This window comes from Haliotis rufescens, unplaced genomic scaffold (assembly GCF_023055435.1).
Source record: "Haliotis rufescens isolate VD_foot unplaced genomic scaffold, xgHalRufe1.0.p SCAF_2, whole genome shotgun sequence".
Taxonomy (NCBI): Eukaryota; Metazoa; Mollusca; class Gastropoda; order Lepetellida; family Haliotidae; genus Haliotis; species Haliotis rufescens.
In genome coordinates, this window is record NW_025963890.1 from 66,108,195 (window position 1) to 66,129,763 (window position 21,569).

Consider the following 21,569-nt stretch of genomic DNA (forward strand, 5'->3'; position numbering starts at 1 on the left):
CCAAATTTCATCAATAAGTTGAACCTTATTTGCTAGTCCACTTATTCTGGAAGAGCGCCGGGGATAGCTACATAACTCATATTGGAATGCTTCTGATTGTTCCCAATGTTATAAGTCTCTGAAAGAGCAGCTAGGGATCTATTTGAACCATTCCCTCTTTTGTTTTTACTGAGATGCTATCAGACAAGGTGACAGCTTGATCCTTCTTCCTGAATGTATATTCTGCAACACGTTTTCCAACCATATTATTCAAGATCTACTCTCCCACCTGTCTTGCAGAGTTCATATCGACAGTGCAATCAGCTGTTACACCAGTCACAATACTGTGCTGTGCTGGATTCTCATTAAAGTGGTTTCTTTGTGTTAAGAAGTTCAGGAGCACTCTTGTGTCTGCCATGTCCTTCTTCTGTCCTGCCTCGGACATATCCTTGTGTTGGTCCTTCTTCTTTGTTTGCTCTGGCCCCTCATCATGCTGCTCACTGGTCATGTACTTTACCGATAAGAAATCCTGCATTGCCAAGTTGACCTCAGAACAGGCATTAGATGATAGCGGCCACATATGACGCTGTGTCTGGGTAATACTGCAACCTCTTGTAAGGCCACAAGTAGTCTTCAGACTTCTCATCACTACCTGTTCAATAAGTATATCTTCAGAGAGCCCGACCCAGTATCTATCTGACCTTGTAACGACGTGGAAACCATTTTGGCAGTGCTGATAAACTTCTTTATGCTATTTCTCAAGATTTTCCATCTTGCTCAAGTAGATGTGAACAGATTTAGTGTAGTTAGGGTGAACATATCTTGCATTGACTTCAGAAGTAGGTTCCATTTACCAGTACGTTCAGCTTTGATATACTGCAGCCTCATAATAGAAGTGTGTTTGGTTTACATGGCATCTTGCTGCTTTCAGTTGTTGCTTTATGTCTTGCAACACCTGAGAATCCTGTATACTCTCGATGGTAATAGACCCAGCCATCAAGTCATCATAGAGTTTACCAGCAGCTATCAGGATATCTGGCATTGGTGCATAAGTTGCATTTTCACCTGCAGAATCTTCAGTTTCACGTGAAGAATCCGAGGTCGTTCCTTTTTGTTCATCAAACACTGTGGAATCATCTACCAGCATTTATAGTACATTCTGTGCCTTACTACTACCTTCTTCTGATTCTTGATCTGCTGTGCCATTTTCTTGATCACTGCTCTGATGAACAATATCATATGACATAGACAAATTGGATGCCTCAGTGGTAACTTGCACAGATTCAAGATCACTTTCTGCAGATGTATCTGTGTTTTCAGTACCTTTCTGGTCTGATGTAACACACAGAGGTGGAATGCTAAATGCATGAGATACAAGCATAGCATGAAGGGCTCCCACTACAAGTAAGTGTGCACGTACAGCCTGAGAAATCGTTTTACCACTTAATATGTGCACGACTGTATTGCTTGCATATATGCACTCTAGCAATTCTTTCAGACCTGAGTCTACCATAAGATGTCCTATTGCACTCACAAAGCTCATTTCTGTATGAAAGCCACCCATTCTAAGTACAAGTTCCTTTGTCTCGTCGTTCTTGCAGGCACTTTCTTGAATTATCAGAGCTTTCTGAAACAGTGGTTGAACAAATGTGAATTGGTGTGACATTGTACTGCCTGGCATGTGAAGTAACAAACAGCAGCGTTCAGTACCGACAGGTCTTGCCAGTTTGGTCCATGTCAGTCATCGGCAAAAACTGTATGGATGATTTCCCTGCACCAACTGCATCAACCCTGACCAGAGAGGGCGAGGTGATCTGAGAGGCAAAGATATGCTCCACAAGAGATCAACATTCCCACATGCATCCTCAGCAAGATGATCTTGTAACTTTCCATATCGTAGTGAGGGCAGTCGGGTAGCCTAGTGGTATAAGCGTTCGCTCGTCACGCCGAAGACCCGGGTTCGATTCCCGACATGGGTACAATGTGTGAAGCCCATTTCTGGTGTCCCCCGCCGTGATATTGCTGGAATATTGCTAAAAGCGGCGTAAAACCATACTCACTCACTCACTCACTCCATATCGTAGTGACTGCAGACCATCACATTCAGGCACAAATTGCTTGATCTCTATGCGACCAGAAGTAGCAAGTTGCTCTGAGGTGGTAGTTAGTCTTGAAATAGGCTTTGAACTGAATGTACCAGGGGTTCCTGTGTTATGACCATCTAGGGTGCGTACATTATAATCTGACCCGTGAAGATTCCGGGGTAGAATAGGTCTTCAGCAACCCATACTTGCCGTAAAAGGCGACTATACTTGTAAAAGGCTACTAAAGGGATCGGGTGGTCAGGCTCGCTGACTTGGTTGATACATGTCATCGATCCAAATTGCGTGGATCGATGTTCATGATATTAATCACTGGATTGTCTGGTCCAGACTAGATTATTTACAGACCGCCGTCATATAGCTGGAATATTGCTGAGTGCGGCGCTAAACAACAAACCAACCAACCAAACAACATTATGATCCACGTTGTCAGGTGCATATTGAACAAAGTTATTGAGTGTCAGATTTGGAATTTCCACCCCACTGTTGACTGTTGCACTGCGCTCATACAATGCAACCTCTGGGTAGCTGCATTCTGCATTGCATCTGTACCTGCAAATAGACCTTGGAGGAAAACTCTCAAATATTCTGGCAGGAATGAGTTGTCCTCTTCAACCGAAGCCATTTCTGTATAAGTAGGATAGGTTTCTTTCTGCTTTTTTGACAGATTTCACGTCATTCTTGATCAGCTTTGCAGTAGCTTATCTCCCCACAGCTCTCAGCTGGATGTGCCTGGTCTAAGTGGAATTTATTAATTACAGTTTGTGCAGTGCTCCAAAAGGTGACAATATTTGGCTTCACATCTATCTCAGTTATTATAATTTTGTCACAGAACTTTTTTTTTGATCTGTTTCTTCATGTGAGGAAAGCTGTGGGGCTCGGCGTTAGTGTCAACTAGGAAGTCACCCAAAATTTTTATGGGGTCATGTATGGTGGTCTGCTCCTCATCATTTACCCCAAGGTACTTCATTACTTTCATGAAAGCTTCAGCTTGCACTCCATCGTGTGGTCTTCCAAGTTTGGCTTGCTTTGCAGATCTACTTTCACTTGCAAGATACTTTTTGAGGAATCTGCTTCTGTGTTCTGAAATTCACACTGCAAGCTTGATGGTAGACTGCATCTGCCGCATGAGGTCAGTGATAAAGTCTATTCTGGCTTTAACTTTCTGTGCCCAGTTATCATTTCTATTTGTAAAGTTTGTAACACTGATGTCTGAAAGTAAAATGTTTTGACTGGTACTAACTTGACAATATTTGTCACCCGTACCACAAAATATGGAGTGTTCATAGTACTTGAAGGGGGAGTCTGCAGATCTTAATGTGGGAGATGTCAGCATCACATTTCCTCTTGTGATTGTATGATGCAATACACTTAGCATTGCAGTGTTCTTGTCGGCACTTCTTGTGCACCTTCTGTCCAGGTACTGTACTGGTATCCACACCTCTTTGTTCACTGGCTCCCTGGATCCCGTCACATCCTTTTTGGGTGAGAGTAGCATGTTCTTGGTCTTTGGATATGACTTTAGCAGAGGGCACATTGGGGTACATCCATCTTTACTTAACCTGAAATTAGAAGGAACTTGAAAATGACACCAAATGCACTCAAAAAAGTTATTGACAACACCTTTGCCAGTCTCATATCCAATAAAAGAGTAAAGATTTTTTTTTTAAATGGCCACCATTTTGAAATTATGCAAATTGAAAATGAAGAAATGGTAACAGGATGTAAATACAATGCCCGCCATTTTGAACTTATGCTAAGAAATGAGTCGATAACGTTGACCCCCAAAACTTGGGTGTAGACACCAGAATTAAGTCTCTACCTATCCTAGGTTCTGATTGCCTAAAAAGACCAAATCTAATACGGCGCCAAGCCATGATGGTATTCGAAACCGGTACTTGTGTCCTAACGCCATTACTTCTGGCGTTTGGGTTTGACTAGGCAGCGCTTCCTGGGAGAAGTCCCATTTGCTGTCTAGGCTGCGTGTAGAGGGGGCAAGGGTCCTGAGCTGATGATGAGCCTAACCAGCCTGACTGTGCAAGGATCACCCAAACCCTCTTTGCTGCATTTGTAAAATTTTAATCTGAACCTAATAATAATAATAATAATAATGATTCTGGAGAAAATACTCTGAAAAAACCCTGTTTCAGATCTCTTAAGATGAAAATTATATTGTTCAATGTTCTGAACATAGTGTGTTGTAAAAGCGTAAGTTCTGAAGCAGTGACAGAACAAATATCCTGTCTCTGAAACACATCCCAGAACTGCACTTGTTCTTCTGGTGGTCACTGTTGACACTACAGAAGTAAACTGACGAGTAGTCAAAGCCGTTGATCATATTGACTTCAAACATAAACAGAAAAGATATCTGTAGAATAGTGATCACGTTCAGTCGTTAAATACTGTTTTCATCTTCGTTAGTTCTCCTGATTCAATAAAACGCCCCAAACATATTTTGTTTTAAAGTTCCATAATCCTATTTGAGCAATCCCACCATCGCGGCCCGTTCCGACTTTCTCAGCCTGACACGCCCGATAACGACCTTTAAATCCAGAATGCACATACTGTAGTAAGTAGTTACACAGTACTCGCAGGTCAGTGTGTTGTAGTTTCGGAATGGATATATCATATATCATTGCGATATGGTTTCTCCTGTTGCAGTGCAGGCTAAGCCTCGGTAAGTAAGAATTATGTTATAATGTAGGCATTGTTTTCACTCTGACTCCGTCCTTCCTACATCTAATGCACATATAAACAAGTGCGTATGTGTTTACGTTCGTCACACGTACGGTGAGGGATGCAAATCTATGTGTTATTATCCTTCTGTATAGTCAATAAACGTACATTACCATATGGGGTAACTTTAGGCTTATGTAGTTCGCGTTAGAATAAACACATATTCTAATCTCTTTCCCACGAAAGAATCCGAGACAAACTGAAGCCGTAATTTAAAGAAACCAGCGCGGGCGAATAAGGATCAGCTTACACTAGGCTCGAGGTCGATGAAAAGGTGGTCACTCAGTGCAGGAAAACGGCCCACACAAGCAATTGTAGGATGACAGTTATACTCTGAAGATTTAATATGATTATGTTATTAGGAAGAGAGTGACGTGACCTAATGGATCTTGTTTAACGAAAAACAACAAGCCTGTTAATATCGGTGTCTGGACCAGAAAAACTAAAACGCCTGGTATCATCATTATTGTACAGTGATTCAAAATCACACGCTTATTATATTCTAGGTATCATATAATGGATTCTGCTTTGGGCAGATATAGGATTTTTCAACTTTAACTGACCGTGTGTCCGCATGTTACAACTTGATTGCATGTAAACTACCAATCAGACTGCTCATTTTCTTTACAAGATTTTCGTCTGAATGCAAATACCAAAATAATAGCTACAAAAGTCTGTCCGCTTCTCATTCTCAAATATGTATGCTCTCCCTCCATGTTGGTTTTGAAAGGTGACGTTGGTAGACTTTTCTTTGCAACAACCCAGATAGCGGAAAGGTTTGAGTATTTCTGCCTGAGCATGTGACAGGTTTGTCCCCAGACTTTATGGTACCTCCCGACCAATATTACCAGACATTGTAACATTACCAGACACTGTACCTAAGACAGTTGGTGTCACACAAGAAGGACAAGCCTCTCCTTCTTTATACTCGCATGCCGGGCTTTAAACCCAAGACCAATTAACCTGCAGATCCACAGCTATCATACCTCCACACACGGACAAAAGTATGTTCTCTGATCGCCTTTTGAAATAGTTCAAATACATTAATATGCATCACCTTCGATCCTCAAACCGATAATAAAAGCAATACGTTAATCCGCAAATTAAAAATACTTTCCATTGACTAAATGTGAATGTATATCAAGGTTTGCTTTGTTGTGAAAATAGCTGGCTCCTTCTTGTTGAAAACCCCCATGGCACTGTGATTCCTAACTCACATACAGTTGAATGCTTGCATTGTTGAAGCGCCACTGCGAACACGACTGATAAGGCAAACACAACCTGTATGACGGATAGACGAATTAGTTTGTTCAAGATACGTACGAACACAGGCAGCACTGTTTTGTGTGGGATAATTGTTTGAGGCTGCTTAAGAGTTATTACATCGTTATTATTTGTAAATGTTGTGATCTCGTGATCACTGAGCACATGCAGTGAACAGTTTAGAAGCAGAGTTATAAAACATTGAGGCACACTTCATTTTTCTTCTCGGACATAGGGGCGGTCGGGTAGCCTAGTGGTTAAGGCGTTCGCTCGTCACGCCAAAGCCCCGGGTTCGATTCCCGACATAGGTACAATGCGTGAAGCCCATTTCTGGTGTCTCCCGCCGTGATATTGCTGGAATATTGCTAAAAGCGGCGTAAAACCATACTCACTCACTCACTCACTCTTCTCGGACATAACCCCAATCTGATTTTTTCTCTATGATATAAGTCCACAAAAATGTTTCCCCAGTCAGACATAGCCACTCCATTCTGACATTTCCCGATAAGGACATACCCCAATGCGAACATGGCTACCATTTGATCTCAACTCAACACTGACATTTCCCCACTTGGACATAACTCAACACTGACATTTTCCAACTGAGACACAACTCCACACTGACATGTCCCCACTCGGACATAACTCCACACTGACATTTCCCCACTAGGACATAACCCTACACTGACATGTCCCCACTCGGATATTACTCCACAGTGACATTTCTCCCACTTGGACATAACCCTACACTGACATGTCCCCACTCGGACATTACTCCACACTGACATTTCCCCACCTGGACATAACCCTACACTGACATGTCCCCACTCGGACATTACTCCACACTGACATGTCCCCACTCGGACATAACTCCACACTGACATTTCCCCTCTCGGACATAACTCCACACTGACATATCCCCACTCGCACATGATCCGCACACTGACATTTCCCACTCGCACATGACCCCCACACTGACATTTCCCAGTCGGACATAACTCGACACTGGCATTTATCAACCCTGACATAACTCAACACTGCGCTTTCCCTACTCAAACATAACCCCACACTGACATTTCCCAAGTGACACACAACTCGAAACTGACATTTCTCCACTGTTAGATAACCACACAATGAGATATGTTCGCTCCGTCATAACCCCATGTGACGTTGACATTTCCCCACATGGTTAATTCCCCACTTATAGAACGGTGTCAGTATGACTGAACAATTGACACCGCATCCTGCCTAACTTACTCTGTGTTGTCTTTTCAAGAAAAAACCCAACTTAATACGCAAGGCGAACCTTTCGGTATTAATCAGATTGAACGAGTTTCTGCCGCCCAGCAAACATGTTGGAGAAGAACAGTTCACGATGTTTCTGCCGCCCAGCAAACATGCTGGACACGGATAGTTGACGATGGTTCTGCCGCCCAGCAAATGTGTCTGAATGGGGAAACGTTTGTGTGGAGTTATGTCATGTGTAGCATTAAACCCAACTTACTCGCTAACTGTTGTCAACAGAACCATCTCCATTTGCAGTTGATGTACTCACATTATGCAAATGTAAGAAATTAGCATGCACGAGGAGTGACCTGTGTCAGTGCAGAAGAAACAAGTTTGCATGGAGGACGAAGTTTGTGAAAATGCCAAGGATGCATGATTGGATAAACTTGATTGCTCAAGTTTGATACTCAACGTGTAGAAATGAATAGTGTTGTAGGAGCATTGCAAATGCGTTGTCTTTGATCGTTGATTGATACTAAGAATGTTCAAGTGGGGAAAAGATATTTGTATTTTTGGAGTTGAAGATTTGTGCAGCTGTACTTTTAAAGTTACAGCATAGAAAGTAAACATATGCTGGTGGTCATCTTGGATTCCACCTTGGCAACCATTGTGGATTTAAATATTGCTAAAAGGTCATAGGAGGTCCCAACGAATATAATAGTACCAATAAGATACATTATAAACATTCCGTGGACTCGGGTGCAATATCACAACCTTGATTCCGACACAGACCCCTATCACAAGCATTGACCATTTAAAAAAACTGATACCACAATTATGCATTACAACAGGCCATCAAACTAATAGAATATGATGTCAAACCTTCAGACACTTTGCTCCAGGGATCACGATGAGTAGGCATGACAAAGTGTTTGTATATGTGATTATCATGCATCATTCTGAAAAGATCCATGGCAATTGTATTGTTTGTGGTGCGCATAAATTATACATTTTGATAAAGATGACAGCAATATTGTCACTAGTATACCACTCACAATTTGCAAAGGATCAAGGTTTCATGATCATCCAACGAATAAAGATGAAATATCCCGGTTCAGAATGATTGAATAACCACTACAGGACCTTAATTTCACGATGAACGGACAGAGGCATGCATTCATTGGCACGAAGTTTACAATGTGCACGATGTGCTTGAAAACCTTTGACGCGTTTTGATTGAGCTAAAGATCAATTGGACAGAGCCGGACTTGGCTCAAGTACATTTCACTAATGAATCGAGATGCTGTCCAGACTTCACAGATTGTCGTGCCTTGAAGCGTAGACAAGGAGAATAATTCAGGATTCAAACGTAGCCAAACACAGCGTTATGGAGAAGGCTAAGTCAGCATTTTGAGTTGGATCAGTAGATCAGTATATATATATGTGCAATAATGAACACGACGTTAAACCCCATTACACCTCATCTCAAAATTATGTTTGTTGTACTTATCATTCGGAGACTTGAGTCACACTAAACTAAACCATATTACATTTAATCTGTCGTACACGAAAGTGATTATCATGTAATAATTTTTGTAATTTGAAGTTTACACGATAGACGACTTTTCCATTGGACGTGAAATCGGTCATATGACCGCGAAATTGACGTTCATAAGTGTATGAACGACACAATTTGACGTTCATACGTTTTTAACGAGACCGTGTTCTTGAAATGACGTAACCACTGACGGACTACTTCCACATTCTTAGGGAAACCCCTGGGAATTCCCTTGCACGAATACATACAGAAGCGTTCTTTCTCATCATTTAGATCCTTTAATCTTAAACTCAGCGTTTCAGTATACATTGAGCAACGTCACAGAGTTTGACTGTATGATCGTTTACGAATACCCTCGCTACGACCGAACCTTAGTGAACAAATCGAAGAAATGCACATCCACACTATCGAAGTATCGACTCGATCCTAGCTAGGCTGACAGTGACAGTCTACAGCAATCTATGAATTTACCATAGTGTCTAATAAACATCTTTAATCACCTTTCAATGATCGACCAGTTGATCATTGATGACTAAAACATGTATCCGCCACAGGTTCATTAACAACTTCCGAAATATCTCCCGACGTTTATTGTGTCGGCCATTTTGACGTCTTGAAGTAATGTATTACCACGCGCTGTCATTGTAACTGACTTACTGAGGTAGTTCTTATCAGACATTCCTCATCTTATGATAATATTATTTGAATAATCTGTTGTAAAGAAACTACAAACGTTGTTCCTGTAGAGCATGTTGAGCATACATACGTTCATGTCAGTGAGGGCCAAACATTGTATTGACATCATCGCAAGCTCAGACGTTCATACAGTTTGGCCCTCACTCTATGAAGGTTCATACTCCAATGAACCCACACAAAGGGAAAGTCAATCCTTAATTGAAAGAGCATTGGCTACCAGTAACGCCAGAACGGTCATGTCACTGTTGATTCGTCGGGGGGACCCATGGGTATTCCGTGTTGTAAAAGATAATGTCTCCATCAACCTGTTTGTTGAAAGAGGCCACTGAGTGGATCGGGTGGTCAGGCACGGTGACTTCCCTATCATCTTACCCCGTCGGCGCGGGACTCAATCACTGGTCAGTCTGGTTCAGGTCAAAGTTCGATTATTTACATGCCGCCGTCAAATGACTAGATTATTGCTGAGTGCGGCGGTAGACAAATAAACAGTCGGATGGAACAGTACTCGGTTGTTAAGAAGAGTAAAGGATGATCATATCAGCACATGTGTGTAAATACTGTGTTTATTTCTACCCATCCTTAAGTAAAATGTGGTCCTTGGCCTTTTAGGTGAACAACTGATTTGCCTTTGCATGTGTTTGTTACGAGTGCCATGGGTTGGGGCAGGTTACTTTCACATTTTCGTAAATACCTGATATTATCACTATTGCATAGTGATTCATAAATACATGCTAGTAATGAAGTCGGAACCGAAGAATGGATTCTGATTTTAGCAGACATTTCTTATGATCATGGAATGATCTTGTCGCTTTTATTTACTCAAGTCGGTATATGAGACAGGCCTACTTCGGAAAGCAAGCCCTGGTGTACGTATTAGCAATTTATGCTTATACATGTAACACGTAGCTACCTAGTTCGCTTTATGTGCAAAATTGCATCCACGCGTGCCTGCGGCAGGAGAACGCCCTGGCTCTATGGGCTTACTTTAAGCGTAATTAATTATATAATATTATGCCCACCAACTGAAGTTTTACATATCTTTGAGATACCAGCACTTGTGTGTTTAATCATAACTTATTTATGACTAAATTAGGTTCCCATAAAGCGTCGCTCGAACACTAAGTGTGAACATTTGTATAAGTCAGTTGTTAAGAACAAGTTAAGTAAAAACGAGCATGTGCGAGTAAGGTAAGGTTAAAATACGTGTATATTATGTATTATCAACATATCTGCACCACTTAGCTCAGTGGCAGTAAACATACACTTCGCAAATGACGATGTGTCGCTTTGCTGTTGTTATTGTTGGTTGTTTTAGTTTTATTATTGTTTTTTTATGTTTTGTTATTTGTTTGTTGTTGGTGGTCAACGGTGTGGTAGACACCTTAAGTGTGCTCCTTTAGCATGCAGATCACTATGTCTTCGGGTGTGAAAAGACCTTGGGCTGATTCAAATGAACCCACCGTGGTATTGTTCTATTTCATACTTCTGGTTACGTTCACATTACAGGTGAGTGCCACTGCCGTGTAAAAAGCCAGTGCGACCTTTACCAAACAACATGTGAGTCGGGATGTGAGGCTGGATTCACGGGAAGTCGATGCCAGTATGGTAAGAATAATTTTACATAACCAGATCACCCGCCATTTAGAGCGTCAGTTTACATTGGACAAGGGATGATAAGGAATTGTTTTGGCCAACACAAACACATATTGTAAGAAATGAGCAAAACGTTTAGAAATCATTTTGAAAGTTATCAGATATATTTAGGTGAAAGAATATTAGACTTATCAACACTTGTAAGTTGTTTTTACTTAAAATAACGCCTTTTCTGATAAGCTGTTGGTGACCTGGTATCGTTGCTGTAATCTGTAGATGATTCTCACGTGGACATTAAAAGCATTGACAACCATTCCTGCCGTCTGGCCAGCATGCAGTCGTCCTAAAGCCTGGTTTCTCTGATTCTTCGTAAGTCTTGGCATGACGCTAGTATCGATACAAGAATGTTGGATCCACGTATTGGCGTCCCTTTTATCAGAAAAGGCACAAGGAAACCCAAATGCATTTTGATTTTGACGTTTTGGCGACCAATATATGTTCATTTGTGGCACTTTGTGTTCGTTAACACTAAATTTGGATACAGACCAATTTAAAAAAAGAGTGTCTCCAAAAATGCATTGTTTTTCCAGTGGGAAAAGTATTTTCATGAAGTGACGTTTCTTTTGCGGCTCAGTATTTATGGACATCGTTTAGGTGCTTGGCAAAATTGCAATAAGTCCGATTTGGGACAAAGTTAACATACGAGGAACAATATTTAAGGGAACCTTGTCGTTCCAGATATAAAATGAATTGGCCAGCTTTGTTGCACCAGTCACTAAGCGGGCATAGCAAACTCAATCAAACTTTGCACATTTTACATGTAGAGCTTGTCGTCCACGGTGATACGTCATGTTTTAATTACATGTGCCGGTTAACGTCACAACCAATATGCCTCCCAAAGTGTACATTAGAGAAAATGATTACAGAAAGATTGCGCGTAATAGGCATGACTGAAGATGGCTAATCACAGAATGCTTTTGTCACACACTTAGGTAAATGTGTAAAAGTGTGATATCCCGACTGATGGAACAATATCGGCAAACGGTTGGGGAAGATGGAAAACAACATGGAAGGATGCTACGTGGCAGGATCAATATGGATTCACCAATGTGTAAAGGAAAAGATTCATTTCTGCACCAGAAATGAGGGACAACTTTGAGGCTGCCACGGGAAGCCAACTTTTGACGTCAGCGATACGAAACAGGTTGAAAACTGCGGGTCTGAATTCAAGACGTCCTTCCAGAGGAATGAGCATGACTGTGGTACACAGGCGCCTCAGACAACAATGTGTGCAGTTTGGAGGTCGTCAACGGTGGACTTGGAGACACGCCATGTTTTTCGATGAATTGATGTTCGGTTTACGCGTTACAAATGGTAGATGACGTGTTTGGAGACAGCGTGGAGAGAGGAACTATCGAAGAGTACTTAATGTACAGTGCTGGCAGCATGGGCTGAGCTGGCATCCTATATGACAACAGGACGTTTGGAAGATCTTGCAAGGGAACTTGATCATTAACGTTATGTGGACCACGTTTTATGTCCAGTGGTCATACCATTTGATAAGCGCGTTGGTCAGAAGTCTGAGATCCAGGATGACAACTCACGTCCTCAGAGCTAGTGCTGCAGTCGACTGTCTGAGGCAGCAAGGTGGCGCAACATTACTCTTGCAAGCCAAATCTCCAGAGCGAGCGTTACAAGCTTGTTCTGGTTCTCCCGGACACCTGTACACCCTTGCACGACCATGAGAGCTGTCCAGATGAAACCTGGACTCTGTGAACAGCATACTCTCCAAGACTTGTCTTCCGAAATTCAGATGCTGTCTACATAAAGCAAGGCCTGCATGACGGTGACCTGGAAGCAAACTTGAGCGTATAGTTGGATATCGGGGCCGGATCCTGTGATACCTCAACCGGTTACGTATGGCTCTACCACTGATTGGTCAACCCAGGAATTGTCCGAGCAGTTTATAAGGGAGTTTGGTATTGATTCCGAAGCTCCACAACCATATGATTGTCTTGTTAACGTGACGTCATCCTCAATGTTGCCATGCTGTAGATTTGTTGTGCCATTCCAGTTTGCATACCTACTTCGCGTAGACGTGGATTTTCAGCAAGTCGTGGCAGAGCGTTTTTTATAATTAACTAAAAGTGTCAGAGTACCTAATAGCTATCAGAGCACCTAATAGCTAATAAATCATTGCATGCTGTTCACATTACAAAATCACCTGTGTGAGTTGTCTTCGTGAATGTATATTGAAGCTGCATTGTAAACCCCGCCAGGAAGTGGAAGGGGGATATAGGAATGGGAGCCGTCCGTCCGTCATCCGTCCTTCGGTCATTCCGTTCGTCCGTCACGTTTGACGATTTTTAAACAATTTTAATGTTTCTGGTTTCCATGGAAACAAGTTGGACTTTGAATGTGTACAGACCTGGGGAAAATTGGTGTCCTTTGCCAATCAGGGCATTTGATATTTTTCATTTTTCCGTTTTTCATGATATATGTCCGACTTAGTGAATTTTGGGGTGATGTTTCTCTGAAACATTTTCTGTTTGGTAAATATTCCTTTGCAACATTGTGTATGGGTAATATTTCTTGATTACATACACCCCAACTATCAGTCATTTTATAACAAATCAAGGTATAAGCTCAGATGGACACCAGAACACAACATCTTGTTTATTGGATTGGTATACCCGCCCCAAATCAAATCAAATCATCCGAGTTTTAGACCAAGTGTCACCGCCCCTGAACAAGATCGCTACATTCGAGTCTTTCATCTACGTCATCGACATGCTACTGCCACCGAGACTTTAGGACATATGCCTGGTTTGAGGAGGATATGGGCCCAAACAAACATGAATCATCTGCGAGAGGTGAGAATTAAACCCAGAAGTCCGGTATGTGTCCCTGTATTGAAATGATTGCATAGACGGCAACAGCTTCGGTGTCGGAAATGTGATGCTATGGGGAGCCATATCCTTCACACGGAGATTGTTGGTGGTGGTTCAAGGGAATGTGACAGCAAATCGCTACATCTTCAATGTCACCAACTTCCGATTATCAACAACATAGGGAGTTGTTTCAACATGACAACGCTGTACCGTACACAGCTCGTGTCACTGTTGACTTCCTTCATAATTCAAGCGTCAATTTCTTGCCACGGCCTTCCAGATATCCTGATCTGGACCCGATAGAGCATCTGTGGGATTAACTCGACAGACGTGTACGTCAACGACAACATACGCGACAGACACTTGGACAACTGGCCAAAGCGTTGAAGGTATAATGGAGAAGAATTAAAAGAAATATGCACGTTTAATTGTACTCAGTAAAAAGTTCAAAGTTAGCCTATGCTTTTCTATTTTTTAAGAATGCTTTTAGAGGACTTATATTCAGGTATTAACATGCAGTGGCAATTGACCTTCAGTGAGTATGTCAGATTTGTGATAGAATATGCATGTAGGAGTGGATGCCAGGGTAAAATATTTACATACTATGAAGTTAACAATGAAGAGGGGACACATAATATAGAAAATAAAAGTGTTCACATGGATACATAGTTCTACTTCAAAGGTGCTGCCGTTGTTATTTGTTTGTACCTCTTGCTTTCAGAAAACATACTTAGGGGGCACACCCTAGATCCATATAACCGAAAACTTGTGGATGGCAATATAACGACTTGTTCCTCCTACCACAGAAAGATATATGCAAGAGACATCAAATCTGCAGACAGAGTGAACACATTGAGGATTCGATATGAAGCAGGTAACACATGCCATTTATAACATTATCATAAAACATCAATTTCTAACACAACGTGATTGTATATGTTCTATCTGCGTCCCTGGGAAGTGCAAGATGAAACCGTAAATTTTCGACTAAAGATTCAAAACGTGATACACAAAATCACGTATATATCAATATGTCTGTTTACCAGTGAATAGTGAGTTTGCTTTGTGGTTTTATCTTGCGTCTATGTATAGTATTGGCCCTTTATGCTATTATAAAATATCTATCTCAAATCAACTTTGTCTCTCTTAAACCATATTTGACGGGATGACAAAATCGAGGTAGAGAGGCAGTGAGAATAAGTGGTTGTTAGCTGGGCAGATTATTGAACAACCGTTAAAAAGGATGATACAAGCAACACAACTGGGATGTGTATTCTCATTGGAAAACGCGTTGGCCACTTAAAAATCCTAGATGGGCGCCATTTATGCCATTACATGTTTATCTCATGATACAGCTATCCGATTCTTGAGATCTAAAAGTGGTTTCACATGGTTCCTTTATTCTGTAGTCACGAAATTTTCTAGTTCAATAGTTGGTATCTTCCTAAAACACACGCAATAGTATTACAACTATTTTATCCAGAATGCACTGGAGGTACATGAAACACACAAAAATACAACAATTTGCATGTACTATATTCTTGTTGTCATTTGAGAAGGTTAGTTTGAGCATGAACAGACGCATAGAGCTGTGTAGTGAATAACATGTACACCCACAGTTCAGTTAAACGGGAAGCCACCGAGCATAATTCACATTATTGTTGATGGCAAAAATGTATGGGAAGCTTTCAGCTATTGCCCCACAATAGAGTTCAAAATTATATTCTCTGAACGACCCGATCAGTGTGAAAATATACAGCTCCATTGTCACGACAAGGTGCCAGAAATGAAATTGAAGACTCTGAAGTTAAAGTCAGTTACCCAAATTTCGAAATTCAATAATCTACGTATGATGCTGTCATCGGTTGGTAGAGACTGCATGCTGTTATTTGAAGGGTTTGACGTTTCCTTGAAACAGAAACACTTGAAGCTGACAGGAAGGAGTCTGCAGTTTCAGATGATGACACGCCAGTGCATCTACTGCAAGGTTCCAATTGACATCAGAGCCGCCATCTCGATGTGCAATCCCCCAAACACGAGTGAGTGAGTGAGTATGGTTTTACGCCGCTTTTAGCAATATTCCAGCAATATCACGGCGGGGGACACCAGAAATGGGCTTCACACATTGTACCAATGTCGGGAATCGAACCCGGGTCTTCAGCGTGACGAGCGAACGCTTTAACCACTAGGCTACGCGACCGCCCCCCGCCCCCAAACATGAGAACAAACACCTTTCTCATAGCAATCTGGCTGATGCCACATGATCTGCTTGGCTAATGCATAAATTGGTGGTCTGCAACGCTAACAGGATGTTGGTCTGGATTTAAAAATATGACTGTATTTCCTATTTTGTCTTTCGCTTGATGGTTGCAACAGGATGGGCTTGGTCTTGAAGTTGGGTGCACGGTGAGTAAGGGCGTTGTCGTCCTGAAACACAAAACGTCGACCCACGCGCCTTGCAAACGGGACAATAAAGGATGTCAGCATGTTGTGCCAATAGTAGTGTAATCCTTCCTTGCACAAAATTGGGATTGGTTCGTTCAGTCATGGTAATACCACCCAACAACATAACCGATCCACTGCCAAATCTGTCACGAGGTCTCAGGTCGACATGGTTTGACCTTCACTTCGACGTCGACCGATACGACCACGCCTACCAAGGAAGTGTAAAGTGAATCAGGGCCCATAATCAGGCACAACACGCGATGAGCTGCATGTAGACGATTTCTGATTCGTAACTCGTCCTCCATTAGCCTGAAGAATGTTTGCAACATTTTTATTGGCCGTTTGAGCTCGATTTCGTGATCGATTTCGTGTCGGGTCAAACGATACCGTACTCTTGTTGTTGACCTGGAACGCCTTGAACGGGTTCGACCGTCGATCGATTGGTGGCGAATCAGATCTACGAAACATTGAATGATTAACTCAACCATCATATGTTAACACTTATGCATATTGTTGGCATGTGTTTATCGCTAGTGTTAATTTGAAAGTAATAAAAAACACATTTATTATGATTCAGAGCTAAAAGATTGATACGCAACAAACAGTCAGCAAAGTGTACACAAATCACAAATAGAAAAACGATAATGCCACGTAACTTGTAGTTCCATTCAGGCAGATTTTAGTTTGATTCGCATCGCTGTATAAAACGAGCACAAGTTAATTAACTGCCAGGAAGACACCTTTCTAGTCGTGAGTTCACCTTTTATGTTTGTCATTTAATGCAGGTACTTTGTGCGGGTGTAAAGAATGGAAGCTGTGCAAGACTCAATGTCCAGATGGTTGTCGCAGGGGCTATATGGGTCCACTATGCAAATACAGTAGGTGTTCGTCTTCTTCTTGTCCAAACCTATTTCGAGAAAAATCATACATAAACACATATTTCATCTAATTACAGGATGTAGTTATCAGGATGTGGATGTGGTAAGACACTGTTTCTTTTTTTGTTTAATTATTATCATGCATAACTTTGCTCTGTCATTAATTTGAAGAACGCGACTTTTACATATAAGATGATCTAAATGGTCCATTGAAAGTGTGCCTTGTTCATTTCATTTAACGCATGATCATGAAATGGGACCATTTTGTTTGTATTCAACAATTGCGTCGTTGCATGACATTACTTCAGTGATGGTGAAAAGATTAGGTTAACAGGAACTAATGAGGTCCGCCGTCTATTTATAATCACTTGGCGCGCTGTTACAGCATCAGACCAGAAGTACAAATTGTACATACGACGTGAATTTAGTTACAGTGCCTTTCTGTGTCGAGCTGGCCCGCATCACGGGCGCATAGATAACTGGCAAGTGCAAACAGATATATATGTGAACAACATTACATGTAACTATCAGATTTGAATAAAACAATGACTGAAAGCCAGACAGATCGATCACCGTTTGTGTTTACCGCCACAGGGCGACAAGTAGGTATGATGTTTTCATGGGCTATCAAACATGCCACTCTTTCACTGTCAGTCTTCACGAGATGAATGAAAAAATGACTATGAAATGAAATAAATAATGAATGTTTTAACCTATGCATGAGGTCGAGCATGTGATCTAGGTTTATCTCATAGTGTACAATTGCTCCACAATTCTACACTTCCTCCAACCGTGTATTACAATACAGTTTTAATATATCCATTTTTAAATTATTAGTGATATAGTTACTAATCATGAATATCAATATGTAGTCAGATTTGTTCATTTCTTGTTAAATTGTTATATAGTGGGCTACAATGTGTATGGTATCACAACCTTTATTGATAGGTTAATGAAAGTTAATGTAATGATGTGTCAATTATTATAAATTTGCAATCAAGTTTATAATGTTTCGTAGTTCATAAAGTAAATTACCTTTAAAATGAACTTTGTATATTTTGTATGTGTTAATGTGTTACAGTTCAAATAAGCATCCTAACTATCAGTTTCTTAGTTATCTCTAAAGGAGTGATCTGAAAGGTGAAACAATCTTCTCTATAAGTACATGAACAGGAAATCAATTCAAAAGTATTATGGACAGAAACACATTCTGAAAAAAATGTTTCAGTAATTGTTCCATTTCATCTTGGTAACAATCCATTTAGGGACTTCACCAAGACAGGTTGCAGAATGGGCCCAATTCTATCAATCTGCTAGTCACGCCACGCCCTAAGCATGGAAAGCTTGTGTTTTGGAATGTGTCCATACAAACCTATTCAATTCATGAAAATAATCAGCAACACTTTGTAATACAACTTTGCCTAGAGTCATATGCTAAGGCCGGTGGCTAAACGACCAATCTGGCATGTTTAACCTCCGGGTTCTATTTGTACATGTCTTCAGGTAACTGACATTGGCCGAACCAGCCTCACTTTCATTCTGATTGTCAGAAATAGATACAGGGTCTGTTTTGCCGGAATATAACGACATTGAAGCCCTGCTTTTTGCAGTCGATTTCAACTATAACATCGCTCCTTGTTAACCGTCGAATCTCCTTTCTTTCAACATGTGTAACCCAAAATACATCGGTTCTCGCTATAAAAATGCAAACAAAAGAAGTCATGTAGGAACAAATGCTGTTTCTTCATCTGATGGTGAGAGAACTGGACAAAATCCAGATTCATGTCCTGCTTGACTGTGTTGACTTTTCAAGGTTTCATGCATACAGATTCTTTTTACGGTCAGTTCTCATTGTATTAATTTTATTTCATTTTTTTTAATTGATACTTTTGTTTATAAAATGTGTATAGTAGAAAGTAAGTGATCTTTTAATTGGATCGAATGAACAAAATAACTTAGATTGTTAGTGACTGTATCTTCAAAGGTTGTAAATGTAACGTAAAATATTGTCCCCCTGAGAGGGTACATATGTTCCACATCATTCAAGGTATTTTGCTTCTCTCCATGCTTTAAACCGTTGTATGATTAATTGTTTGGCTTTCTAATACTCGCCAGTAGCCAGAGGGGTGGCGTAAATCCTACAAGGATTCCAGGCAGGTAGCAAAAGTATGGCCTAACTTTGATTGCTGGTGACCTATTGCCCATCTTTATCATGTATTGTTATATACAGTGATATCTCTTTATGGTTATATGCTCGTTTTAAATATAAGTCTGTGATGGTCTTGTTATTGTTGTGTCCTTTGTTGGCATGTTTTTATATATTCTCAACGTATTTATTATTAATGTCTAAATTGCTGAAATACTGCCGATGTGACAATAAATCTTAACTTACTCATTCACTAATAATGTTTTCAGGGTTCTAAAACACTTCCACAAAGGACATGTTTTGAATCACGAAACCTTTTTTAAGATTTATTTGGTAATCAGGTTGAAATACAATCAATAAGTAGGCTGAACATTATTTTCGTTTCTCTTTTTGAACTGTTAATGTTTGACCAAACAACTGTAAAACCTTATCAAAAGATAGTGAGTGACTCTTAACTTTCAACAGTATTTCAGTTATATCATGCCCTCTCAGCTTGGTTTGAGAGGAAAGCCCGAAGTAATGTTATCGTCTGAGTATTGAGTATTGAGGACGATAATGTGTATTTTTTCATTAGGAGCACCTTTAGAATACAGTACCACAACTTCGCGATCTCTGCCGTAGTTCACGTGTCTCAAGACAAGCAACCAGTTTTAGTGTGAATCCGTCGGACGCGAACTGACCTGAGGCGTCAGGCGTCAGGTGTCGAATTCGTGGGTAGGCATGAATGACATGGCTTTTAATAATTCGTCGGGTGATTTATGTGACAAAAAGGTGTGGCAGGGAACACTGTAAGGATAACTGGATAATTGTAAGGAACGAGGTAGCCATAAGCATGGTTGGTGACGACACAAGTGTGAGTTCGCTTTTGAATCAGTAAATGAATAAAGTTTGCGGGTGAAAGCGACTTGTGTGAATGTTCCAGGACAGTTTCCAGGACACAAAATATTCGACACTAAACCCTATCTTCCTTTTTTCTCGACGTTTTTGTGTGAAGAATTTTGGGAGCCGCTAAAGAATCTATCATAACCACTAAACAGCTACCTAACCCTAATGATCGTAAAGCTAGGGTTGGTAGATCGTTAAGGGGATCCAAGGGATAAGAATTGAGTTCGTGTAATCTAATGGCCACTAAACGGATATTCCTAACCCTAATGATCGTAAAGGGGTGATTGATCGAAAAGAGGATCCAAGGGCTAAGAATAGAGTTCGGGCCCGGGGTACCCTCCCCAAACATCGGCAACATTTGGATGTGTTGTATTCCAATACAATAGGCCTCATAAACTGCATTCCTGTGCATGTTATAAAAATCAACAATCGAAAAAAGAATATATGTATATTAATTCCCATTTACAATCATTTTAGCCATATGAATTACGAAAAAACGAAATAAAACACATCTTGAAAATAAACGTGCTGTCCTAAACCAGCGCCCTCTTTCAAATGCGCCGTCGCAGGCTATATTTAGTAAACAAATATTCAAAATATAGCTGGGCGTATTCAATGACACTGCGTGTAGAGAGGATAGATCACTAGGAGGAGTTTATGCACACTGGATGACCCCTGACTTCACAAGGCATTGTTTCACCGGTGTGAGCGGCAACAAATTACTACAAATCTACTCTTAAAAAAAAGAAACTTGACACTGACTTTTAAAATGTAATATAATTCGATTGTTTCAAAATATGACACAGAAACCATAATTGAAACACTGGTTTAAGATCAATGTACACAATGTTCAAAACATTAATCGTGTCACCTAGACAGACACATGTACACGATACAGTTAATGTCACAGGGGTACAGAAAATGTCAGTATCAGTTGTGCCCACCACGTGCATCAATCACCGCTTGACACCGACGACCCACAGATGCAATCAAGTTGTCAATAACACGCTTTTGGATGTGCTGCCATTCATGCTGAAGTGCATCAAGAAGCGCCGGAAGTGTTTGGGGCGGTGGATTCCTTCTGCGAAAGCGTCGATCCAACTCGTCCTACAGATGCTCAATCGGGGACAAATCTGGTGACCGGGCTGGCCAAGGTAATGTCTGGATGTT

The 21,569-nt window shown here is 40.9% G+C and overlaps 1 protein-coding gene across 2 annotated transcripts in view; it reads left to right on the forward strand.

Moving 5' to 3' along the window:
• Positions 1-4,625: 4,625 nt before the first annotated feature.
• The window catches only part of LOC124134542 (protein draper-like), a 37,638-nt gene continuing 20,694 nt past the window's right edge, over positions 4,626-21,569 (forward strand). For both annotated transcript variants that reach the window (XM_048400413.1, XM_046499421.2), the window contains exons 1-4: positions 4,626-4,758; positions 11,068-11,166; positions 14,767-14,919; positions 17,276-17,368. In XM_048400413.1, coding sequence (XP_048256370.1) covers positions 4,698-4,758; positions 11,068-11,166; positions 14,767-14,919; positions 17,276-17,368 — 406 coding nt within the window. In that variant the 5' untranslated portion in view covers positions 4,626-4,697. The remainder of the gene's footprint in view (positions 4,759-11,067; positions 11,167-14,766; positions 14,920-17,275; positions 17,369-21,569) is intronic.